At 37.6% G+C, this 26802-nt stretch overlaps 4 protein-coding genes across 5 annotated transcripts; 1 reads left to right on the plus strand and 3 right to left on the minus strand.

Moving 5' to 3' along the window:
• Window positions 1–536: 536 nt before the first annotated feature.
• LOC113343128 (heparanase-like protein 1) lies at window positions 537–6473 on the plus strand. 2 transcript variants are annotated; one of them, XM_026587427.1, is made up of 12 exons: window positions 537–757; window positions 1109–1370; window positions 1471–1507; window positions 1693–1882; window positions 2399–2547; window positions 2645–2878; window positions 2983–3172; window positions 3291–3416; window positions 3529–3628; window positions 3775–4414; window positions 4542–4584; window positions 6081–6473. In XM_026587427.1, exons 2-10 carry the CDS (start codon window positions 1158–1160, stop codon window positions 4156–4158), a joined length of 1623 nt encoding a protein of 540 aa, XP_026443212.1. In that variant the 5' UTR covers window positions 537–757; window positions 1109–1157; the 3' UTR covers window positions 4159–4414; window positions 4542–4584; window positions 6081–6473. The 2 variants fall into 2 exon arrangements, with proteins under 2 accessions (XP_026443212.1, XP_026443211.1); XM_026587426.1 differs by having other exon boundaries at window positions 4545–4584.
• On the minus strand, window positions 6458–9585 carry LOC113343129 (proteasome subunit alpha type-1-B-like). Its single transcript, XM_026587428.1, has 2 exons — window positions 9119–9585; window positions 6458–7216 (listed from the first exon to the last, which is right to left on the minus strand). Exons 1-2 carry the CDS (start codon window positions 9467–9469, stop codon window positions 6743–6745), a joined length of 825 nt encoding a protein of 274 aa, XP_026443213.1. The 5' UTR covers window positions 9470–9585; the 3' UTR covers window positions 6458–6742.
• A 6786-nt stretch (window positions 9586–16371) lies between these two features.
• Window positions 16372–17437, minus strand: LOC113343104 (protein MAINTENANCE OF MERISTEMS-like). The gene is made up of 3 exons (XM_026587406.1): window positions 17243–17437; window positions 16479–17146; window positions 16372–16378 (listed from the first exon to the last, which is right to left on the minus strand). The coding sequence occupies exons 1-3, from the start codon at window positions 17435–17437 to the stop codon at window positions 16372–16374; spliced, it is 870 nt and encodes a 289-aa protein (XP_026443191.1).
• Window positions 17438–21415: 3978 nt separating this feature from the next.
• LOC113343105 lies at window positions 21416–25385 on the minus strand. Its single transcript, XM_026587407.1, has 6 exons — window positions 25001–25385; window positions 23143–24951; window positions 22961–23015; window positions 22244–22531; window positions 22096–22159; window positions 21416–21997 (listed from the first exon to the last, which is right to left on the minus strand). The coding sequence occupies exons 1-6, from the start codon at window positions 25383–25385 to the stop codon at window positions 21416–21418; spliced, it is 3183 nt and encodes a 1060-aa protein (XP_026443192.1).
• Between the last annotated feature and the right edge of the window lie 1417 nt (window positions 25386–26802).

The raw sequence follows: 26802 nt of genomic DNA on the forward strand, positions 1-26802 counted from the left end.
TCTTTCAGAAGTGACTCGCAACCAACTCTCATGTTGCTGATAGAAAAGTACGCAGAAGCAAGAAAACAAAGATACAGGATCATTGCAGACTTTGGAAACAACTCAAAATTTGATATAAACTTCTTAGTGAAGGACTTTAACTTTGTAAGAAGAACCGATATAATTTGGGCAGCTAAACTAGCGGTCTTTTGTAATAAATTTGTTGTAAAACATAACTGGATAGACGAAAGCCTATGGACAATGTTAACTTATTTAAACATTCAGTCATGGAATGATGATGTAACGACATATCGTAATTCTTCTTTTGAAAATTATGGTAATTTCTTATCAATGCAACGAGGTTATCCTCTTTTTCTAAAAGAAAAAAAAAACGTAGCCGAGCCTTAAACACCCCAATCAGCCTGTTGTGATTTACATTTTTAATTTGGTTTTCTTTTACCACCTTTTGCTTTTAGAAATTAGAGTTACTTTTTTAGTGAACGGTTCAGCTGCACTATCCATAATGATATTATATTATTTATTGTTAAAATAAGAATAAAATACGTTGCATAATTCTTACTCTATCCGACAAAGATTGAAGATTGCCCATGTGTTGAGACAACAACAGTCCCTTGCTTAGATTGATTAGTTGTTGGAAATAAGATTAAAATACAAGAAACGGAATGTAAAGAGACAGTGACACAAAGCAGCAGCTCCAAATTCTCTCTACAGTGGATTCTCATTTCAAATTTCAGATGCTGAATTTCCTGCTTATCAGGTAACAATCTTGTTGAATTCTTGAATTTGATTGTACAAATCATGTGAATCCATTTCCTTTACGTTTTTGAGGTTGAGGATAAAGATTAGCTTGTTTTGTTTGTTTGTTTGGATATTGTTATAAATTAGATGCAAATGGATTTTAGTGGAATTTTATGAAATGGGTTTTGTTCATATATGAAGGGGAGATCAAGATTGATTTGATTACTTCCAAACAAAACAAAACAAAAGGAAAAACTGAAATTTGGATGTTCTTCTAAATCTGGAAATTGCAGTAATGAACTGTTCTGGATAAAAATTTGATTAAAATTATGCAAATCAGTTGTAACTGACTGAAATCGTTTTCCTGCAGCTAAATTGATTGAGTAGTGTCTCGAGGAATTGTGGATTGTTGTCTAGTGATGGCTTTTTGGGTGCCTTTGGTTATGTATATGGCGTGTTGTCTCCCTGTGATTTTTGCTCAAGAAACTGCATATGCAACAGTTGTTGTTAGGGGTGCTACAAAGGTTGCTGAGACTGATGATCATTTTGTTTGTGCTACTATCGATTGGTGGCCATCAGATAAGTGTAACTACAACCGTTGTCCATGGGGAGAGTCCACTGCCTTATCCCTGGTAAGAATTCATTGTTAGAGAGCTTAATTGCTTTTGTAAGTCTAAGGACGTCCGGTATACAACACAACTGATATTTTGTTTTGTTATTCTTACTTCTTAGAACTTGTCTCATCCGCTGCTCGCCAAGGCCATAAGAGGTGCATATTCTTTCCTTTTGAGTTGCCCACGCAGTCATGATTTGTGCTCATTTTGTTGTTTCAAAGTTGGCTGATGTATAAAGACATCAACTTATATTTGTTGTTTCATATGCTTGACAAAAAATTTCTGAGGTTTATGATTTTGTATTGTTGATTGTGTCGTTTATGGTTGTGTTCTGTAATAGCGTTCGATCATTTGAGAATAAGAATCGGAGGATCTCTGCAAGACCAAGTTATCTATGACGTGGGCGCCTTGAATTATCCTTGTCATGCTCATCCATTTTTCAAAAAAATAGATGGCCTGTTTGGATTTTCCAAAGGTTGTTTACACATGAATAGATGGGACGAGCTCAACGACTTACTTGCTAAGACAGGGTAAGATTTTAACTTTTGGGCTGTTACTTGCCTATTCTTACATCCATTTACCTTCTTATGTAGTTATGCTAGCAGAAAGCATTTGTCATGTTCATCTGAATGTTGAAGACTGTTGTTTACAATGCTTTTGACTTTATTATCTTCTTGAGAACATTGATAACATGTTTGCAAAATAGTTAGCATTCAGGAGAATGTCTAGAAAGTTATTTCTGATTAATCATGTTAGAGTTTTCTAGAGAGAAAAGATACCCATTTAGAAATTAGATATCCCATTGCAGCTCTATGTTTCTATTTTTGTGATGTATGAAAAGAGCAAAAGAATATCGTACAAGCTGTTGATCCTTGACTACTTTCGATCTTAAAAGATGTTTGCTCCAATAACACCCATTATAAACAAGCAACTGATGTCTTTATGCTCTAACCGTTTCTTTCTTCATGGTATGTATGTCCGTACTTAATGAAGGAACATGCATAGAAAACTGATACTGGTTGGGTATTTGAATCTTGCGTTTGTAGGGCCATAATAACATTTGGACTTAATGCACTTTATGGGAGGCACAAAACCGGAAAAGGTGCTTGGGGAGGTGCTTGGAACTCAAGTAATGCCCGTGATTTCATCAAATACACTATCTCCAAAGGATACCATATCGATTCATGGGAATTTGGTAATAACACTTGATGAAAGCATCGTGTCTAACTTTGATGTCCTTGATTGCATTTAGTAATTTACTCAGACCAACCACATTCAAATTCCTGCTGAAGGTAACGAGCTGAGTGGAAATGGAGTTGGTGCTAGTGTTGGTGCCACACAGTACGGAGAAGATTTAATCAACCTTAAATCTATCATCAATGATTTATACAAGAACTCCGACGTCAAACCATTGCTTCTAGCACCAGGAGGATTCTTTGATCTGAAATGGTATGCAAGGTGTCTTGATGTATCCGGGCTAAACACAGTCAATGCACTGACACATCATCTATACAATCTGGGCCCTGGTGGGTAAATCATTTACGGTTTCCTTCATTCCACAGAAAGACCTTTGGTTTATTTTATTTATCTTGCCTCTTTGAGCCAATAAATTTCCTCTATCTCTCTCTAGGTGATGATCCCCATCTTGTGAGTAAGATATTGGATCCCTATCATTTGAATAGGGTTGCTGGAACTTTCGTCAATCTTCAGCAAACAATGAAAAGACATGGTCCTTGGGCTTCTGCCTGGGTTGGAGAAGCTGGAGGAGCCTACAATAGTGGTGGTCGTCATGTGTCCAGTAGATTTGTCAATAGCTTCTGGTAAACTGGATTAAGTTGTTTCTCTGTGTGTCTTCTTTATCTCGAGTTTTTTTAATCAGTTTTAAATTCTCTTGTCGATGCGCTGTTCGAGTTTACGACAATTTTATATACATTTCAGGTACTTAGATCAGCTTGGAATGTCATCCAAGTACGAAACAAAGGTATATTGTAGACAAACTTTAATTGGCGGGAACTATGGTCTCCTCAACACAACCACATTTGTTCCCAACCCTGATTACTACAGGTAAACATGTTTAAAAATTATCACGCAGATAGAAATAGTTATTTTCTTTTGCTCAGCATGAAGACATCTTATTTTCATACTTTTTTTGATTGGATGAATTTGATACGAGTAGTGCACTTCTGTGGCATCGGCTTATGGGTAAAAGAGTTCTTTCAGTTGATAGCGATGCTTCAGCGCACTTACGTGTTTATGCTCATTGTTCAAAGGAAAAAGTGAGCCTCATATTTTTCTTTTTTCAATATGTCTAACATCGCTTAGAAAGAGAATGTTGTATGTTGGTCATCCATATTTGCTGCCAACACCCCTATAGATATGTATTTAATGTTTCATTTTTTTCTCGGTCGTTGTCTTTTTACAGGCGGGCATAACCTTACTTCTGATCAATCTAAGCAACCATACCGAATATCAAATCAGAGTTCGTAACAATATAAACCTCAACTTGGTTGTAGGAGATCAGCAACAAAAATCTTTCATGCATGGTCTTAAGAGAACAGTTTCATGGCTTGGAAGAAAAGCATCATACGGAGCATTATCAAGAGAAGAATACCATTTAACTCCGATGGACGGTAACCTAAGAAGCCAAACTATGTTTCTGAATGGTAACCCGTTAGAACTTGCACAGAATGGAGATATCCCGAGTTTGAATCCTGTTCTTGTCGACATAAATTCCCCTGTACTTATTATTCCTTTATCCATTGCCTTCATTGCCTTCCCGCATTTCGATGCTCCAGCTTGTGTATGATTTTTCTAGTACCACAATTACTTTCTGCTTCTGCACCTTATTATACAGTGCAGGACACCGCTGAGCTGTAACCTCTTGATAATTGTATCTATATTGTACCAACTAGTTCAACAACAAAGTTCACTTGCTAAATGCAAGATTCTTATAAGAGTACTATTTATAAATTATATTACCGAGTACTGTGAATTGGCAATGTATCTATTGGAGATGGGTGTATACTGGATCAAACCACGAGGCCATTGCAGATCCTGAAAAGGTACTTCTTATATGCAGCAGTAAATCTTCAATTCCTTCTTAGATTCTCGTCTTGTCGCTTTCAGTTATTCTATGTTGGCTGATCTCTTCTAATATGCTAATGCATTTTCTGTTTCGTTTCTTTTTAGCAGAGGTTAAAAGCAGAAGAACGAAAATTCTGAATTCGAAAAGGTATCTGATCTGATCCTGTCTTTTATCTCCTTGTACAACAATTTGTTTAAGCTGCATAACTTCCCGGAATCTGAATTTTAAAGCATTTAAACCGCAAATCATGAATGAAGTAAGTCTCACAAACATTTGTAACTCCATCACCCAACAACTGGATGTTTGGATGATAAAAAGGTCATCCAGCTACTATAAGAACGTAGCTGCGAAGTTTTTAGAATAATCTAGTTTTCCTTGTGCAGCCTTTATTGGCTAGATGTCGGTACCGGAGTAGGTTGCTGAATAGTTAAATGCTAGATTTCCATTAGTCGGTGAGAGAGAAACAGGTTGTTAGATTTTAATGAAACCAACTGAGTGTCCCATGAGGAGACTGCTTAAATACATATGGATACAGCCTAGAGGAGAGATCAAATGTAATCTAACTGGAATTATTATTAAGGATGAGAGGGAGATCGAGAATTTACCAGTTGATTCATTCTTAAAATACAGATCTTTGAACTTAGCATAATCACTTTGCTGGTGTGCAACTGCTTTGTCGTGGTAGCCGGTTATTGATACTCGGTGATCACTGCTATTGTCGCCATTCTATTGGCCGATTTTACAACACTGCTACAGTCAATTCTATTGCGAATCATTAAAATTAATGTTAGTGATTTTGCAAATACTGCTGCAGTTGCTCATGATCTCAATGTTAGTTTCTTTCATGCACCATCAGATGCTACGAATCTTCTATCAGGGTATGCTGAAAAATCATATAATGAATTTCTTTTGTCAGCACCTCCAAGTTTATGAACAATTTACTTGTGCATTTGGTTGCTTCAACTCAGGCAACAGTTGCATTTTGCATTTCTAAAACTGAACCACACCATTTCTGTTGAGATATTGCTAACTTGGAGATCCTGAAGGACTTGGTTACTCTGGTCTTTCTTTGCACATGCAGTAGTCGTGTCACATTAAGATTTAAGAATGATTAAAATCATGAAAGTAGAAACACAGGATATTATGTTTGGAATTATCAAGGTTCAAGTCTTCGCCTATCCTATACTAGTGTCCACCCTGGAGCCCATATTTCTTATTCCACCCGAGAAAACCGACGAAAGAAGTATGGAGTTCTTCACGAGGAGAAAGTTGGATATAGTTTCTAGGATATCAGTGATAGTACGATTTTGGCATTTTGAAAACCTGAGAAAAGTATGCCTTTCTCTTTGTATTAGTCACTTTGCTTATACGCGTCAATGAACATTATTGTGCTCAAACACATTCTGAAGCTTCACCATGATTAGTATAAGCATGGTCTTGCCGCTACTGTTGCCATTCACCATGGTCTTGCCGCCGCCTCTGCCACTAATGTAAGTTTTCTCATCATGCGTAGCTACCAGAAATGATTGCAAGAACAAGACGTCAGAGTACTTCAAAAGATAAAAGGCCCCTCCCTCCCTCCTTGAGGAGATGGAGATGTTGCATACGATTGATTTTGACTTATGGAAATCCATGTCCTGCAGGTTTTGGATTCACCGCGAGAATTTTTTTAGGGGTGGTAGCTGGTGTTGTTGCACGAGGAATTGGCTGTGTTACTAATTGGAGTGCAGAAATCCTTGCAGTTCTTGTTTGGTTTGGGGTGGGTTGGTCAGAGAAGATTTAGTGACATCCTGGGTTAATCTGATTCAAGTGCTGCAATTTCTGCTTTCAAATCAACACCTCCTTTCCTGCCAGATTTAGAATGGTCTGATATGTTATATTTTCGTTTTCTGTAGCTTTATCGCCTTCCAGTTCTCAGTTCAGTACTCTGAACTGTATTTTGTAATTGATTTGGCCCTCTTGGGTGAAAAAATTGCTGGTCTGAGAAAAAGAAAAAAAGAAGAGAAGCCCAAAAACTTCATTTGTCAAGATATCATTATGTTAAATTAAAAAGATTTATGATCAGGTAAAAACTCCAGTACCCCTTTGTTGTTTTAACATTTGCGCAATTCGTTAGAAAAATCCAACAGTTTTATCTCGTAACTACTTTTTACAATCGGGGCGAGGTTCTAATTGTTCTCCAAAAAATGAGGTAGGTAAAAAGAACAATGGAACCATGGAAACAAAAGGAGAGTATATCTTGTCCTCCATACAATCGTGAAAGAAACTATCGAAGTCCTCCTTCAAAGCAATGCAACCGCTTCTCTTACAGATCTCCAATGTCCATTGGAGCTGGAGGAGGCACTTCTGGACTCCTGTCCTCCTGCATAACTGCACCACCATCCTGACCAGCTTCTTCTTGCACGGGCGCCTCTTCCCTTATTTCTAACAACTCGATAAACTCTTGTATAGTTTTCTGATCCAAAATGTGGAAATCCTCTTCAAGACCAACAACAGCAACAGTGCAGATTGAACTTGTTAGCTTCTCTCCTTGTAAAGTTTCCTTGATTGCAAAGAGTGCATCTTTGATCAGATCATCACGGGAAGAGTTGGCAAAGGACTCAAATTTGCGTTCCAAGTAAGTTTTAGCAGACTGCGAGCGAGACCCAATAGCAAAGGCCTGGTATTCGAAGTAGTTCCCACTTGGGCAATTGTAGTAGAGGTGTGCTCCTGATTCATCCAATCCTCCTACAAGCAGACCAACACCATATGGACGTTTCCATGACCTCTGGGTGCAAACCTGCAAGAAAGAGAATTAACAATACACTTGGAGCATAGAGAACCCTGTTAAGCAAGACATTACAAGCACAGTTTGTACTAGTTCATTGTCCATCGTGTAGTTTAAGCTAATCATATATAATGCTCAGACTACTATGACTACTATTTCCATATGACAACACAAAGATAAAAGAAAATACAGCTCAACAAAGAAATCTTTAGGAACGAAATAATAGCTGGTCATAAGATGGAGGTTCACTACCCTGCCAAGGGAGTGAGGAAAGTATGCCCTATTAGCAAACAAACAAGCAATTGTCAGGATATTCAAGTACACTTAACAAGGGTAGACAACAAGGGTAGACAAGTTGACCTCTTGGAAAATTAAAATTTCAATTCTGGAAAGGAAGATTAAGCATTTAAACAGCAATATCACTGATTCCCATTCCATGAGAAAGGTTTAATGAGCAAAAACTTCATGATATCAGTATCTGTGAATGTAATATGTATGCCTTTAGTTCATGTGAGTTTACTACCTACACTAATTGTAATCTTTGGGTATGTACGAAACACTAATCGATTGTGAGATGTACTGCTTTACAAGGTTACTAAACTTAATGTTCATCAGCAAGATTATCTATCTCAAAGTAATCTGCTAGGATCAGCTGCCTCTGTTTCTTCCTAGTTATCATAGTTCACTCTTCTGAAGACTGTTGATAATGATCCTAATTCTTAGCAATCCAATATCTAAAAATTCTGAAGATTGGATATAAAGATCGGATATAATTTCACAATCAAGTGGTGATATGCTCAACACTACTCAACCGATCAAATATCTAAATTGTTGAAGTTTGGAAACAATTTCAATTTCAATAACCAAAACCAATGAAAGAACTACCTAAATGTACATAACTCTATAAGCTTACGGAGGCCTCTGGTTAGAGTAACTTCTTGTGTTCATAACATATAAGAAAAGAAAGGGAAAATATTTATTCTCAAATGGTAAGGCAGCGTCATAAGTTAATCAGTCGTTTCCACGATTGTAGCCATAGTTCTCTAATTAGCATCAAATATTCGGAAAGCTTCAAACTCGAGAGTACATTATCCGAGAGAACTTGAACCACATGAATACACTAAGGTTTCAATGATTAAAAAACTATGACAACCAATGTACAGAACGAAGTTCAGTTGAATCTGAACAAAAGGTCCTCAATATTTCAAAAAGGGTCGCACACTTGAAAATCCAAAAAAAAGAAAAAGTATCTACTCTACCTCAGTCAAACAAAACAATGGAGAGGCGAGACAGTTCATCTGAAATCTTGTTTTCTTAAACATGCTGATTTCGAATGATCTCATAGATGCTACCGTGTCTTATCAATCCTACTCCCACACATTCAGCATCTTAGACACCTGGAGCCCGAAAGTGCTCTCAGGACTAAAGAATTATTTATATTTTAATAACTCTTACAAATTAGTACTAAAGCTTAATAAACCTATTAAGCATGTTCAAGAGTAACTTCTGGTTATAATGCTCGCACATCTGGTGCACATTGTGCCATATTTATTGTAGATGCCTGGTATTCACCTCCAACAAATTATAACCACTTCTTTGGAACCCCAATTCTTTAACCTTAGGTTCAATCAGTATAAAATTATAACCAAATCAAATGAACCCTAATTTTCTCCAACTTGAAATCATAAACTTAATAACCTAAACAGGCCTCCATAAAATCAAAACTAAACAAACCCTAAATAATTAAAAAAAATAAAGCAATTAGCGCAATCAATTCATAAAGATACTTAACCAAATCAAATGAACCCTAATTTCTCAAATTCTAAACATAAACAAAATCAAAACTAAATAAACCTCAATTCATAAAAATTACTTAATCGAAACAAAAGCGGTAGGTTAAACAAAGAAAGATACCTGAGCTTTATCAGCTAACTGAACAACCAATCTCCCAACAGCAAGAGGAGACTCGTAAGTGAATCCATAGTTGATACATTCAGATCTAAGATATTTAGACAAAACTCTACCATCAGCAGTAAGACCAGCAATCGCAACACCGATATGATTATCAACTTTGAATATCTTCTTCTGATGCGAAGATAATTCAGAATTAGATTTGTTAACACTTGCTAAGACAACATGAGTTTTAGATCTAAGTCCAATAGCTGCTGAACCCTGTTTTACTGCTTCCATGGCGTACTCCACCTGGAATAATCTCCCGGCTGGACTCCATGTTGTTACATCTGTGTCGTACTGGTTCCTAAACATTCTGATGAAAAAACTAGGGTTTTGATTTGATTTTCAAAAATTGATTCTGAGATTTTTTTCTGGTCTGGGTTCTAATACTTGGGAAGTGACCTACCTTCTTTTCTTTTTCGTTAAGACACTTTTTGGTCAATATCTGTTGAATATATCAATGGGTCTCTGATGGGGTCCATAGCGAAATGAAACGTTTTCATAAGAAGAAAATATGAAGAAGATGGGTGAACCCAAAAAAAAATTTTTGAGTTTAGTAATTATGATTTGGGTGATTCATGTGATGATGCCTCATCCTGAGAATCAGAACCCCCTTCACCTCATAGGGTATTTGTCAATATTTCTAATGATCCGGAAATGAGTTATTTGTTAGATGATGAAAGTTTTTTGCCTCAAACTCAAGCTATCCCAACAAATGATGGATTTTCTAAACCACAACCCGAAGATGAAGCTATGGGTACTCAGGTATACCTCATATTTAGTTAATGTAGCTTGAATTGTGTAAAAATATGGCCAAACTCAAAATTTCTGGAAAAATTTCGGTTAGGTCAACCTAGTTAGGTTACCAAATTTAGCTTGCAAGGTAACCGAACTATTCTTAATGTGGATTTCGGTTACTAAAGTTAGCAGACGCAGGTAACCGAACTACATATTAATGGTGGTTTTTTAGAGTTCGGTTATGTTTTTCCAGAACATGTAACTATTTTTATAGAGTTTACAGTGCATTGTTCGGTTCAGTCGATATGAACACTTTTGTTACCAAACTTTATGTTCGGTAATGTCGCAAAAAAAATAAATACAAACTTTCTAACCGAACCTTTGAGTTCGGTTTAGTCAACTTTTTATTTCTGGAAACTACATAACCGAACTTGTTGTCCGGTAGGGTCGATAAAAAAATTCAGATTACCGAACTTTAAGTGTTAATTGTTTATGGTATTTACGTTGTGCTATTACTTGTAGGTTCCATGTGATCCAATAGAACCAATGGAAAACCAACCTTCCTCAGTTGGTATTTTGTACGATGACACATCCCATCACTACATGAATGGCTTGGTATTCACAAATCCGGAAGATGCAAAGAGTTGGGCTAGACAACATGCACAAAAAGACATGTGCGTACTAGTATTGAATGGGAGAGAAAGCAAAACTCGCTTTGAAATGGTTTGTGAGAGAAGCGGTGATTCCGATAAAAGCCACAAGAGGAAGGGTTATGTTTATAAAGGAAAGACAAATAGGAAGAACAAAACTTTATCAAAGAAGATTCGTTGCCCATTCAAGCTTGCATTTAATTACAACGAAGATAAGGGTGGATGGGTTCTCTACAAGGTTATGCAAGGTTGTCATAATCATCCTCGTCCGGAGCATCTTGAAGGACATTTCATGGCGGCAAAGCTAACTCCTAAAGAGATGGACAAGGTAGCTAAAATGAGAACAATGGGTATTTCACCGCTTCAAAAGCTCCAAATACTAAAAGAGGATAACAAGGATAACCACTCATCTTTGTCCATAATTTACAATGCAATTGAGACAATTAGAAGGAAGGAATGGAGAGATAGACAAGTAATGCAACAATTGTTTTTTTTTTGCCCAAGAGAAAAACTACGCGATTCAAAAGGATGTGGATTCGGAAGGAGAGATAACACAACTTTTTATTGCGCATCTGACAAGTGTTCAATTGGCTCAATGCTTTTATGAAGTTATAATAATGGATTACACTTATAAGAGGAACAAGTACGAGATGCCATTGTTGAATATTGTTGGGAGTACTTCGACGAAGTCATCGTTTACCGTGGCGTTTTGTTTCTTAAGGGATAAGCAAGAACCTAGTTACATTTGGGCACTAAACCAAGTTAAGGTAATCTTCCGAGGTGATGATATTCCCGGGGTTATAGTGACGGATAATGATGTCGCATTGATGAATGCAATAGAGAAAGTGTTCCCACATGCACATAATATGCTTTGTACGTTCCATATATGGTGTAATTTGGTAAATAGGTGCAAGCCAATAATTTGTCCACCCAAGAAAAAAAGATATGAAGAGATTAAGATGCTACCAGAACATGAACGAGCGGATGCAAAAGAGGAACTCGAAAAAAAAATACGAAACAAATTACGCTAAATGGGTTGCTTTCAACGGTGAATGGGAATCATTGTGTTGGCCTCTTACCGAGGAAGAGTATCATCTAAATCTTGCGGAGTTCATTGCCCATTGGGATACTCCAGATTACCCCGGTGTTGTGTCGTATGTTCTTCGCCAATGGTTGGAACCATACAAAGAGAAGTTCGTTAATGCTTATACTAACCAATATAAACACTTGGGAAATCAAGCGACAAGTTTAGTTGAGTCGGATCACCATCGGTTGAAGCATAATCTCTTTGGATGTGTTGATAATTTCGTAACCGTGTGGAATGCTATGGAAAATTACTTCAAGCGCGACATTGATAGAATTAAAGAGAAGTTCCAAAAAAGCCGTATATTCAATATGAACGGAAAATATGCTGACAACACATTGTTCAAGGGAATCTATTACAACGTATCTCGACAATGTATGAAGTTATTGATTATAGAAGTCGAGTTGATTGAGAAGTGGGAAACCAAGCTGGACGAGGTGTGTGTATGTAACATGAATAAGTCTATGGGACTAGATTGTTGCCATACGATAATCAACTACGAGCATGGCGTAATCCCTTTAAGCGAAATTGATCCATTTTGGAAGCATCTAAGTTTCATCCCTCCTCCAAAGGGAGAAGAAGCCGGGGAAGAGTTTGGTGATCACGAAATGGGTAGAACCGTACTAGAAATGTATCGTGGCATGAAAAAGCTCCAAAAACAAATATTTTGGGATGACATGAAGAAAATCATATATCCACAAACTGCGGAGAATGTTTATGAATAGTCAAAAGGCAAACCCAAAGGTAGATCAATCAAAAAAGAAACTAAAAAGCAACTAAGAGAATATGCAAAGGTGTTACGTAAGAAGAAAAGTGAGAAAAACACAAATACTAGAGATCCTTGTGCCCATGAGTATACCGCGACAATGTATTTGGATACAACCAAAAAAAGGGGTAGGAGTATTGAGGAGAAAGGAGAAACAAGCGAGCGAGATTTGAAGAAAAAAGGTCCGATGTATCCATCACAACCAAGCCAAGCATCTTCCGTCGACGTGAAGCTTAAGTCTCCAATGTGCCCCATCCAACCATTTTCCCTAGACGTGAAGCTTGATCCCCCAAATAAATACTATTTGAATGAGCTACCTCTATACATTAGAGAATACGTTATTTCCACCGAAGACGTTCCTCCGGATGGTAATTGTGGTTTTCATGTTGTCAATCAACAAGTTGGGCCTTTCATTGAAGGTGCGAAGCGAAATAATGGGTGTGCAAAGGTTGTTGTCCAAACTAAAGGAGAATCCGGCCTTTTACAAGACAATGTTGTGGGATGGTGAAGGTAGTCTCAATGAGCAATTTTTTAGGTATCAACGTCGTCTTCATGGGGGCCATCCGATGGCATCGGATTTTTGGATGAGCATGCCAATATGTGGACACTTAATCTCCGATGCATTCAATTGTGTGGTTCATTATTTCACAAAACATGCTAGTTTCACCTTCACCCCGAAAACAGACGTATGTATTGAAAAACTCAAACGAAGGAGATGTGTGATGGCATTGATTAACAACAACCACTTTATATGCCTCCGGTTAAAACCTGATTGTCCATTGCCTTAAATATGTGGAACCTCTTATTGGCCTGCATTTAATCCGGATATAATGTTGGGTTGGTGTATCATGTATGAGCCTAACATGGAGATGTGGAATGCTTTGAAAAATTCAAAAGAAATTGTACATGAAGGTTTAGTTGAACTTGCGGATGATTAAATGACACATGAAATGGAACTAAGTATGCTTATCAATGGAATATTATGTTTTTTGAAGAGTTGTATTATTTTTTGAGTAAATGTTAGTATTTTGTGTATCTGCCAGATCATAGTTCGGTTAAGATGTATTTTTATCGACATTGCCGAACAACCGTTCGGTTAGCTATCAAAATATTGTTATTCGGTTACATTAATGAATAATACCAGGTTAGCGAACTTTAGTTCAAAAGTCTAAAATATTAACTGATGAATTTGACATTGAAGTTCGGTAAGGAAAAGAAACTACAGGACAATGCCGAACTGTACGAAACACAAGTTCGGTTAGGAGATAACATTACAGGACCACACCGAACTATACCAGACAGAAGTTCGGTTACGTTTTCAAATTACAAGACAATGTCGAGCTTGTACATGATCTTCCAAAATAAAATTACATACCATCTAATATTCGAAACGCGTTATGAAAAAGTCTTTAAGAAGGCGGAAATGATATTCATATTTGAAATCCTTTCTCTTCCATCTTTGCCATTCGTTTTTTGATGTTAAAATGATTTCGTCAAATCCTTCACCCCTAAGTCGATACCGCCTTACAATACGAAATAAAGCCACAAAATTCACAACTCTATCTTTAATCTTTCCAAATCGAATGAACAAAGATATATCATCACGGTTATAAGGGTTTGTTGTGTCGGAGCAGAATTTCTCATGAATTTTCCCCCAATAATTTTGACTCATAATACCATCCATTCTCCGTTCTTCACCCCTCTTTGGATAGTATAATATGTAGTTTTTGCAAAGAGAAAGATCTTCATGTAGAGTAAATTTAGGAGTGGAAGCTGCCATTTTTAGGTTTGTTTGTAACAAAATGATAACTATGTAACACATATATATACCAGTTGGGTGTATAACGGCTATTAGACGTTACTTGATGTATAGTACATAGTTTTAAAATGATGTACTATATTTGTGTCAGCTAAAGGACATTTAAATTTCAAAATTACAAGTTCGGTTAGCAGGTAAAAACTTGCGATCCAACCGAACTCACAGTTCGGTTACAAGACAAATACAAGTAGTCACCGAACTCTTTTGTGGAGGCTCACAGCCAAATTGAGCATATATACGATTCCAGAAAAACTTCAAAACAAACCTAAGAGTTGGTCTATGTGATTTCTGAATCAAGAGAATGAGTTTTCCAACATGTGCATACCCAAAATTTGAGTCTCCATAGAAGATTTCGGTGACCTATGAAATAGTGTCATGCTAACCGAACAAAACGTTCGGTTATATGATAAATAGATGAGGTAACCGAACTTTTTGTTAAAGGATCACAGACAAACTGAGCATACGATTCAAAAAAAAAACTCCAAAACAAACCTAAGAGTTGGTCTATGTGATTTCTGAATCAAGAGAATGAGTTTTCCAACATGTGTAATACCCAAAATTTGAGTCTCCAGGGAAGATTTCGGTGACCTATGAAATAATGCTGTGCTAACCGAACAAAACTTTCGGTTACATGATAAATAGATGAGGTAGCTGAACTTATTGTTGAAGGCTCATAGACAAACTGAGCATATATACGATTCCAAAAACACTTCAAAACAAATCTAAGAGTTGGTCTATGTGATTTCTGAATCAAGAGAATAAGTTTTCCAACATGTGCAGTACCCAAAATTTGAGTCTCCAGAGAAGATTTCGGTGACCTATGAAATAATGTTGTGCTAACCGAACAAAACGTTCGGTTACATGATAAATAGATGATGTAACCGAACTTTTTGTTGAAGGCTCACAGACAAACTGAACATATATACGATTCCAAAAACACTCCAAAACAAACCTAAGAGTTGGTTTATGTGAAATCTGAATCAAGAGAATGAGTTTTCCAACATGTGCAATACCCAAAATTTGAGTCTCCAGAGAAGATTTCAGTGACCTTTGAAATAATGCTCTGCTAACCGAACAAAACGTTCAGTTACATGATAAATAGATAAGGTAACCGAACTTTTTGTTGAAGGCTCACAGACAAAATGATTATATATATGATTCCAAAAACACTCCAAAACAAACCTAAGAGTTGGTCTATGTGATTTCTCCATCAAGAGAATGACTTTTCCAACATGTGCAATACCAAAATTTTGAGTCTCCAGAGAAGATTTCGGTGACGTTAAAAATAATGATCTGCTAACCGAACACGGAGTTCGGTGACAAGACAAATACATGAGGTAACCGAAATTTAGCCTTTATGGATGAAGGATTGTGCTTCAGCCTACAGAGAGGTTCGGTAACCAGAAAAAATGTTACGAGGTAACCGAAATATATCTTCGGTAATCTGGTATCATTCTGCAGGTTGCCGAAAACCCAGTCCGGTGACAGAGAATTTTTCACAGGTTACCGAACTGTTAGTTCGGTTAGCTGTATCCTGTTTTCCAAATTTTAGTGCTTTTCAATTGAAAAACACAGACCCAATTAAAATTGAAAACACAAAGAAGGTTCTCAAACAGATATAAAAGTGTTATACATACCAAACTACGAAATCCTTAAGTAATTGTTTAAAAAACATAAACATACCAAAATTAAACAATACGAAATCCATAAGTAAGATGTTTTTTGAAACTAAAATCCCATGTGATCACTGACGACCACTTTTACGACCCCTTTTGCCACCTCCATGTTTACCACGAGTTTTGGGACGAACTTCCTCATCACTTGTGGTATCATCTCCTCGACCGCTTTCCTCCACAGAGCGCCTTGAACCTTCTCCTTGTTGACGACCCCTCTTACCACCTCCTTGTTTACCACGAGTTTTAAGACGAACTTCCTCATCACTTGGGGTTTTATCTCCTCCACCAGTTTCGTCCATATCGCGACTTAAGCCTTCTCCTGGTTGTCGACCCCTCTTCAGTTGTTTAGACCTACTTGTCTCCACCATTCTTCTAGTTATAAGACCCTCCTACTGCTTGTAGTAGGCGGTTTGTTCCTTAGTCTCCATCGGCTCTCCACTTTTGATTTTAGCCATCCATTTCTTCAACAATTTCGAACCCTTCAACATCTAATTCCAATTTTAAGCACGAGTAAATATTTTTTTCAATAGTTTGAAACAACTGAAAAGTATAAGAGAAAGAAATTTTCTTACCACATTATCCCATAACCTTTTTTCTTTTTCTCCACAAATAGGCATCTCTTTCTGAGCTCTCTTAGACTCCCTCTCCTTTGTCTTTGCCGCATCATCCTTAGCTTGTTGTTCTTTATTTATCACGAAAGGATGACTAATTTCTTCATAATACTCCATATAATCTTCCTCACATGCATTTACATCTCCACCACAAGGTACCAAATCACCTCCTGGTATGTGGTAGGTAGTAAGTGCATTCCAATATGCTACCGCAGGAGTTGGTTCATGATTTGGCTCAAAATACTTCTCGGTGTTCTTTGTTCCTTGAACCTGCAAAGTGAAATTTTCATGCTCCACGTCGGGATCCATTTGGACGCAACAAAGTTGTCTTAGTATTCTCCTTGGATTATATATTGCGTAGCCGTTAGGATGCAAAATTGGTCCATAGTAAGGCGTGACGCGGGAGAAAGCATTCAAGTCATCATCATCTACAGGGACATCATCGGGTACAGCGTATGGGTGAAATACCACATCGTTCACCGTAAGTGCATCCAATTTCTTCCTCAACGAAGTCAACTGCTTCGAACCCTTAGACTTCTTTTGGTTATCCAAAAACAACCATTTTCCTTCTGTAGGTTGGTCATAGGGATAAGGGTCTTTTGCTCTAGCCAATCCCAATTTAGGGAAGTGGTCGTAAATCCAAACCTATGCGAAAATACAAAAATATCCACGTACATGAAAATTGAATTGGAAGCAGAAAAATAATTTGCTAATTAACAATGTACAAAAATATCCACTCACCTGAACAAGAGTCAAGTGACCTCCAATTTGATTACAGTTAATCCTCAACCCTTTGCACATCTCTTGTAAAATAAAAGCAAGCACACCAGTGGCCCAAGAGTATTTGTTCATCTCATCGAGATTCTCCAAAGGTTGTGGATAATGTGCACCCACCTTATTTCCAGAAGTGTCGGGGAAAATGACAGTTCCTAGCATATATAACCAATAAGCGGTGACATGGCGCCTAAGGGTCTCCCCTGTCCATCACCAACTTTCCTATCTCCACATTCTTTTTGGTCCCTTCAAATACTGCCTTCAACTTTACCAACTTGAACTTCTTCTTCAATGCTCCATTTGCCTCTCTTGGATTATACTCATCTCCACGTTTAAGGGACCTCACAGAACGTCTAAACTCACATTGAAACTTTCTTGCATCCCATCCTCGACATTTTTCAACCAATACTTCCAGAGCTTCATAACTCATCGAGGGGTTGTAGCCTTCTCGAAGACATTTACCTTCCACTGGTAAGCCGATGATATTATGGCAATCATCGGGAGTAATTCCCATGTCGCCGAATGGAAGATGCATAGTATATGTCACTAGATAATACCTCTTGAGATATGCAGATATGATATAGTGTCAAACTTCACATGTGTTAACTCAATACACTACACCATTTTTTCCGATTCGAAACGGTTATTGAGCGTTACGAATCGGGGTTGTAACTGTTCCGGAACGTTACGAAAAGGGGTGCTACAAATTTTTTGTAACGGCCCAGCAGCCGTTACGATTTTTTTTTGTAACAGCGTAGAGCCGTTACTGCGTGGCACTGTCGTAACATGCGAGAGCCGTTACGAATTTATTTAGTAACAGATCGTTGTAACAAGCTGAAGCCGTTACGAATTTTTTGCAACAGTAAAAAAATTACTGCCGGTCAACCTTGACCTGGTCAAAATCAGTCAGCAATGACCAATTTTGACCAGGTCAAGGTTGACCGGCAGCTCATTCTCGGCCGGAATACGCCGGAATTCAAAATAACCACCTGCATACACCTTTCATTTATCCTTCACAATCAACATTATTTTTTTTCAATCAATTCTAATCACATTCAAATGGATTCATACAAAGGATTCATACAAAATAGAACTTAAATTATTCTAAGTATCAAATAGTAGGGGAATGTATACAAATTCCCATAAGTATCAGTTCATAGAAATTCCTATGTTCACAAATTTATATAACTGAGACTGTACATAGAAACTTACTGCAAATTTTCTATGTTCACAGCTAGAGCTGATAAACCAACTTGAAGCTGCAAATTTTAAGACTTCAAGTTCGAAATCCATGTATAAAGTTATAGATGAAAAGTATCTGCTAAGTTTAAACTTCCTAAGCATATATACCAACTTATGTTAAAAGCAGAAAAAACTTTCAAAAAAATATAAATTGGGGAGAAGAACAATGAGAAATACTTATTGTGGTTTTGTAATAAGAACAAGCCCATGATTTAGTCATCAAGAGCTTCAACTGAAACTGCAACCACTGATCCAGGCCATCATTGCAATTGGTCCTGATACAAACCAAAGTCCATAAGCTCTCTCGCACGCGCAACAAATAAAAGTCCCGTAAGAAACATGGAATCTAGAAATATACAAGTTAAGTACTTACCCGGTATTCTAACAGGTACACAAGTTGATGCCAATCCAGCTGTAGTTCACTTCCCACCAGCATAATACCTCGCAAGTATAAATTGAAGGTCAGAAACCACGCCTCTTAAACTTTATAGTACAAATATAACCAAGTGAAATAATTACCAGGGATTGATATTTCCCCGGCTGGCTACTGCTGCTTCAGCTGACCTTGCGAGAAGTCCCCTGTGCATTCACATATAACAGAACAAAAGCCACCCACACATATACAAATAAATGATGAACTGAAAGTGCATATCCATTCATAAGCCGGTTTGTGTTCACATAATTCAGGGAAAAGTTACATCGGACAAAAAAAGTTGCTTCAAGTAAAGCTATTCTTATGCATAACTGCATAAGAGTATTCGTATGAGTCAGCATACATACAAAAGTGTGAATTGCAAAAAAAAAAAGGGAAAATAAGCCTAAATACTTGTTATGCAGCACTGCAGAAGTTGCTTCAAGTAAATCTATTCTTATGCACAACTGCATAAGAGTATGCATATCAGTCAGCATACATACAAAAGTGTGAACTGGAAAAAAAAAAGGAAAATAATCCTAAAAACTTGTTATGCACATATGCATAAGAGCATACGTAAAAAAGTTTGAACTGCATAAAAAGACCAAAAAGAACCATATGAGTTGAGGCGGATACCACGCGATGCTCAAAAAGGTTGACACATCAAAAAGAAAGAGATGGTGTTTCGTAAATTGAGAGGCACATCTTTGGATGAAGCACATATCCTCCAATTCCAACGTCTCTGAAGGTCGTTGCATACTTGTTGGCACTCACAGTTATTGCATCTGGCTTGGAAATAGTATCGATACACACCTTGGAAAGATGTAAGGGTACAGGATCTCCGTGAATTATTTCTCCTAAACCACCAGTACAGATGTTACCAGTTGCAACCACTTGACCCTCGAAGTTCAGTAATGAACAACGCGGCATGCCATGTACTCCTGATGTAGCTGGTGAACTCGTCGCAGCTTGTGGAGATGATAGAGGTGAAGCAGAAATACCCTGTGGAGATGATAGAGGTGTAGCAGAAACACCCTGTGGAGATGGAGCTTTTGAGGTGCTGGCCAAGTTTGAGCCAACTGATGCTGGCATTGCAGATTGGATATCTTGAACTATGTGGCATAATTTGCCAAGTCCTTCGATTAGAACCCCCACCTTTCCACCTAGTTCTTCCACCATTTGAGTAACACCACCCTCCTTCTGTTTCAACTCATTGACCTTGTGACGCGCAGGAGCAGAAAGTTGGACTTGTGTACGAGATACAAGTCCAAGAGAACGAGCCTGTCCTCTAGTATCCTTTCCAAAAGCTGCAGCAAGTGCACAAAGTTCCTCTACTGGAAGACCTGCATCCAGTTTTTCTTTGATCTCTTCTTGCGCCTTCTTCAGCTTATCCTGTTGTGCCAAGCATAACAATCGAGAAAATTATAATATGTTTAACTAAAAACAATGAGAAGACTTGAAATAACTGAAAAGTGAACTGACTCACAGCATATGGCTGGGCGCTAGGTAAGATTGAACCACTCTCTTGTGTATGAGATTTAAGCCACACATCCTCAGGACTGATCTCTACACCAGGATTCTCGGCCTCCTACATTTACAGAGATCAAGACGAGTTGTGAATATATCAGAGTTTGAGGCATTATTGAAATACAACAGAGATGGGGAAAATTGTGAATGTAGAAGAGATCGAGAAAACTTACGTACCAATTCAGCTCTGACCAAACAATGAGGTTTGCGACCGGAACAATGTGTGTAGCCATATTGTTGTCTTTTCCGCTTATGGTCAATTCTACTTTGCGCTGCCTTTTCTTCTTTTTCATTCTCACAAAATTTTATCCAATCCTCTTCTCTTACAGTTGGTGGAACATGTAGAATCCTTTCTTCATGAGTAGGGTACAAATCATAATGATCGGTACGTAACTCAGTTTTAAATCTCCTCCATGGACCATCCATGGACTTCTGAACAATATCCTTCGATGTTTCAGGGATATTAAATTCGTCCTGTAAAGTCAGATCTCATTACTGGCTTACTGAGGATACAACCACTATAAAAGAAGTTAAAGGAGTGAACAACAACTGAGGATACAACCCTCATTAAGGTAAGTTTTGTACCTTAAGGGTATTCCAAACATCATACTTATGCTTCTGAGGCACAAGCTTCCAGTTTTTGTATGAAACAGGCACATGTGTACGAACCAATGAGCCCTTCCGGTGACCAGCTGTCGTGCAGTTCCTGGAAACTGGTTGTCCATACTCATTGACGACTACTGCTGCCATGTCCTGGAAAAAAAAAACATCATGAAAGAAAATATTGCACAAGAGAAAACAGATCACAGAACAAGCGAATAAAACAAATAACACCTCTCAAATAATAAGCGATCAAATAAAACAAAACAAAAGCAAAACAAGAGCAAAACAAAGGCAGTCGTTCTTTTTATAGATATTCGTGAAGCGCAACACATTGCAAAGGTGGCATCAGTTTCATTTCAAATAGAACCAATTGAAAGCAACTTTTTGAAATTCTCATTGTCAGTAAGAACTGATTGATAAGCTGTAGGAACTTCAAATTTATCTACTGAACAAGTTAACCCCTGATGTGAGTGCAACACCACGGACCATCCCTCATCTGTAAGATCCTTCGAGTAGAACACTTGAGCCGCTTCAGATGCAAGGATAAACGGCTCATCGGACACTCTAACTTTGTTTTTCATCTTGGATAAGTTGACCTTTATAACCTTTGAAACTGCATCAACCTTACACGCATTCTTATCTCCAACACTAACCCAATCACAACAGAAAACAGTTTCTTCAAACTCCATGTAATTCAAGACGATAATATCTTTAATAACTCCGTAATAAGTTATTTCTGCTTCCTCGGCCGACTTCGCTTTCAGTCTTGTAAAAGCTTTCAATGATACGCCACTGTTTTGCGATATATTCTTCGCCTCACAACCTAGTTTGCTAAAAGTAAAGCCATTGACTTGGTATTTACTGTAGGATCGTGCCTTGAAGAGGGGTCCTTGCACGAGTCTCCAAAGTGTTGAATCAGTCTCTTTGGCTTCTATCAACTATAAAAGTTCATGTTAGAGTTAGTATCACAACCAAAAACATAACAAGTTGGGATGAAAGATTTAAGATATCATGTTACCTCGTCGCGCAACCATACATGAAAACTCTTTGAGGTCTGCTGACCATTAGACGTGTTGCCGCTAACATAGGAATCATACTTCCTGCAACCACATAAAAATAGTATCAAATAATGAAAACATCTTAATGCATCAATTTAAAATTCACATTGAAGCAGTAATGTTTACCTTCTCCAGTCATCTATCTCAAAATACTTAGATAGGATCCAGCTGCGGCATTGTTCAAATTGTACTTGAGTTAAAGTCATACTCTTTCCAGTACTTAGAGGCATCTCATCTGCAAACTCATAGTCATCATCTAAAAAAGCCCGTCGAGTATGTTTATGAGTACCATCACCATCATCTGACATGCCATCCATAAAAAATAAGCTAGCTTCTCGCAACGAATACCCTCTCGCAATGCATCCCTCAATGTACCTTTTATTGCGCACCAACCCTTTAAAGCCTTTCATTAACCTACAAAGAATAGTAAAGTGTAGAAGGTGTCAAGGCCTTATCAAGCATGATTCTTATACTAAGTTGTCAACTTCATAAAATTTCAGAAGAAAAAAACTTCAAATATAAACTTTCTTAATCAAAGTATCTTACACTCAGCACCTGACATTCCATATAACATTCTCAAATTCAATTTAATCTATAAAGCAAGGGTTTGTACCCTCCATATCAGCACTAGCATAACACACATAGTAAGATGTTAAAAGACACAACCTTTCAATAATGAGAACAAACAGTTCCACTCCTTTTTATGGTTACCATTGGATTTTTATACTACTGTGTTAGTCCAATCATGCATTTAAAGTCATCCTCTAGCATAAAAGAAATTAATCATGACAGCACAATAAACAAAATTGCTAAACAGGGGAAATAGTCAAGTGGGAAATTTACCTCTCAAAGGGGTACATCCACCTAAATCTGACCGGACCGCAGATTAAAGCTTCATCTGCCAGATGAATCATCAGGTGGATACTAATGACAAAGAAGGATGGAGGAAAGAATTTTTCTAGAACACACATCGCCTCCACCAAACTAGCTTTAGCTTGTAAAAGATGCTCTCTGAACCTTCGCACATAAGATATTGAAAAATAAACTAATCCGGAGAAGAGCAACTCGCAGATCTTTAGGAAATGAAGTTGCAGTATGAACAAGCAGTGGAAACAAAGACTGCATCATAACATGGTAATCATGAGACTTTAAATTCTTCAACTCCGGTGGATTTATACCAACGTTGTTGCGAAGATTGGAACAGAAATTTGAAGGCACCCTTAAATTCTTCAAAACTGTACAGAAAGCAACTTTTTCATCCTTTGTTAAGGCAAAAGACCCATCTTCCATTGTTTTCTTGCCCGTGTTGTCATCCTCTTTCAACCATAACCGTTTTTTAATCCCCATAGCTTCCATATCTTTACGTGCATTAAGACCATCTTTTGACTTGTTATTTCCCAATACAGTATTAACAATGTGCTCAGTTATATTCTTCTCGGTATGCATCACATATGTACAGTGACGAACTGTGTTCGCTCCCCAATACGGCAAATCATAAAGAATAGACCTTCGAGAAAATAAAGAGTGATCGGAAATTTCTTCATCAGCATACCCTTCAGTCCCTCTTTTACGTTTCTTTGATGGTGGTTTTCCTTTACCCTGTTTGCTTTTCAAATTAGCTACCATCTCTTGAACTTGCAATCCTGTTAGTGGCCATGGATCTTTACCATGCTCAACTCCTCCACTGAAGTTTGTTTTATCATCTCTAAACTTGTGTTTCGTTGGCAGCCATCTTCGATGTCCCATATAACACAACTTCTTACTATATGGCAGCCACTCAGCATCTGTTTCTTCTCCACAACTTGGACAAGCAAAATCCCCATGAGTTACACATCCAGAAAGAGTCCCTAATGCTGGAAAATCATGAATTCCCCATAACAACCTAGCTCTCATCAGAAATTCAGAACCGGTGAAGCTGTCGAAAGTCATAACACCATCATTCCATAACTCTTTCAACTCTTCAATCAATGGTTGTAAGTAAACATCGATATCTTTACCTGGTGCTCTTGGGCCTGATATCAACAAACATAACATAGAAAACTCCCTCTTCATACACATCGTAGGAGGAAGATTATACGGACAGAGAATTACCGGCCAACAGCTGTAATTGAGACCAATGCATCCATTGGGGTTGAAGCCGTCAGTTGCTATACCAAGAGTAACATTCCGTGCTTCCTTAGCAAACTCTGGAAAAAAACTATCCGCACAACGCCAAGCTGAAGAATCAACAGGATGACGCATTACATTGATATCTTTCTGTGCTCTAAAATGCCAAAGCATCGCCTCTGCTATCCATGGTATACTATAAAATCTTTTCAACCTTGCAATTATTGGAAAGTGTCTCAACGTCTTCTGCGCAACTTGAGTAAGTTTTCTCTCATCATTGAAAACTCTTACATACCGCGGTTCTTGACATACAGGGCACTTCAGCAATGAACTCTTATCCTTCCAATAGAGTATACAATCATTCACGCAAGCATCGTAGGTTACATAATCCATCCCCAACTCTTGAATTATCTTCTTGACATCTGGAAACTTACTTGGCAGGGTGTTTTCTTCGGGAAGCAACTCTTTTATCAATTCTAACATTGCAGTCATACCATTATCTGAAATCGCATACTGAGTCTTTATGTTGTTCACCATTATCGCTACATACAACGCCGACTTTCCTTTAGGACACGAAGGATACAATGGTACTCTTGCTCGCTCGGCCGCTGATAACTTTTTCTTACAACACCCCTTGGTCCCAACATTCTCATCCACATCCATATTTGTTGTAACATTCTCATCCACATCCACACCTGCTGTAACATTCTCATCCACATCAACTCCTCCTGTGACATTCACATCCATATCCATAGCAGATCCCATCCACATCCACACCTACTGTAACATTCCCATCCATAACTGCTGTAGTGTTATCCCTATGTCTTGACCGTGCTGCTACTGAACTTTCACCATGATGACGCCATGTTGTATACGTCAAACAAATACCATATTTGAGCAAATGCAATGATATCTCACTAAGTGAAACTAAACCTTTACCATTCATACAATTTCGACAAGGACATGAAAATAAAACCCTCCCACCACCATTATTCTTGGCAAACTGTATAAATGACCTCACACCTTGTATGTATTCACCAGACTTACGGTCACACTTCATCCATTTCTTGTTCTCATCAGATGACATATTACCCTTCAAAATAGACTTTATAGGATCAAACCAAGTACTTAGTCCTAATGGTGGGTTTGCCGAAGCCCTCATGAAAACGACAGAAACATCCTCTCAACGAGGAGAGGATGGTCTACAAGTAGTTCATAGAAAACATATTACAAAGAAAACAGAGTTCATACATATGGTCTACAAGTAGTTCATAGAAAACAGATTACAAAGAAAACAGGTTGTCGACGCCCTGGCCAAATAACTTCACATGCTAGTTTACATAAAACACCATAATATTAACATGCTATAAAGAAAAAATTAATTCATACTAATTGAAACCCTAAAACTGAAATTAAACAAATCAATTCATACTAATTGAAAACCTAAAAATAAAATTAAAAAAAATCAATTCATACTAATTGAAATTAAACAAATCAATTCTTATACCTTCAACTTCAGCTCTTTGGAGTTTTTCAAAGTTCTTCAGTCTTTCAAACCCTAACATGAAATCAGAATATCAGTTAATATATATCCTTCAAATCCTAAAACTTGATTTAACAGATGATAAAACAAATACCTTCAAAGTTCTTCAGCTCTTCCACAGATAAAACCCTGAAATAAGAGAAAGAAATCGTATCAGATTTATATCAGATAAAAATAAACCTAAAACGAAATCAGAAATAGAAATCATAATAGATTTATCAGATGGAAAAACCCTAAAATTAAAAACCCCAATGAAAAAAACAGACGATGATTGAATGAATAAAAAAGAAAAAAAAAAACAACTTACGATTGAAATAACAGATCGAGAAATTTGAATACTAACTGATTTGAAACTTACGATTGAAATAACAGATCGAAAAGTGTCTTTGATAAATTTCTGGTATCTTCTGCAGAGGCAACCCTTATCTCTTCACGATGATAAATTTATGGTATCTTCTGATGAGAAACGAAAAGAGAAAGAGAGTGAAAAAATGAAATGAGTGTACTCGATGAAACCCTCATCTCTTCACGAGCTTATCTCTTCAGGGGAGGAATAATACTCTAGCTTAGTGAACTTGGGTGGAAAAAGGGGGCACACGGCTGAATGGCACACGCGCAATAATATCTGTTACCGGCTCTAGTGTCACCAAGCGTGTGACTGACACACGTAAAAAATTAGCATGTTACTATTCGTAACAGCTTCCCCCTGTTACGAATCTGGAAAAAATTTCGTAACGGCTCCTCCCTGTTACGTCTAGGTTGTAACGGCTATTTGTAACATAAAAGTTTGTAACGGCTGCTGGGCCGTTACAAAATTTAGTTGCAATTCGGGGAAAATGGTGTAGTGATAGCTCTCCATAACACACATTATTTAACCTTGGACACAAACTCGTCACACTCCAAAGAAAGATCCCATGTGGACGCCTTTTGACGTTTAATAAGACAAACTGCATCGTTATGATCCTACGAAAAGAACATATGATCCTACGAAAAGAACATAATACTATTAATACTTGACGAAACACTATTAATATGA

This window comes from Papaver somniferum, unplaced genomic scaffold (genome assembly GCF_003573695.1).
Source record: "Papaver somniferum cultivar HN1 unplaced genomic scaffold, ASM357369v1 unplaced-scaffold_54, whole genome shotgun sequence".
Taxonomy (NCBI): domain Eukaryota; kingdom Viridiplantae; phylum Streptophyta; class Magnoliopsida; order Ranunculales; family Papaveraceae; genus Papaver; species Papaver somniferum.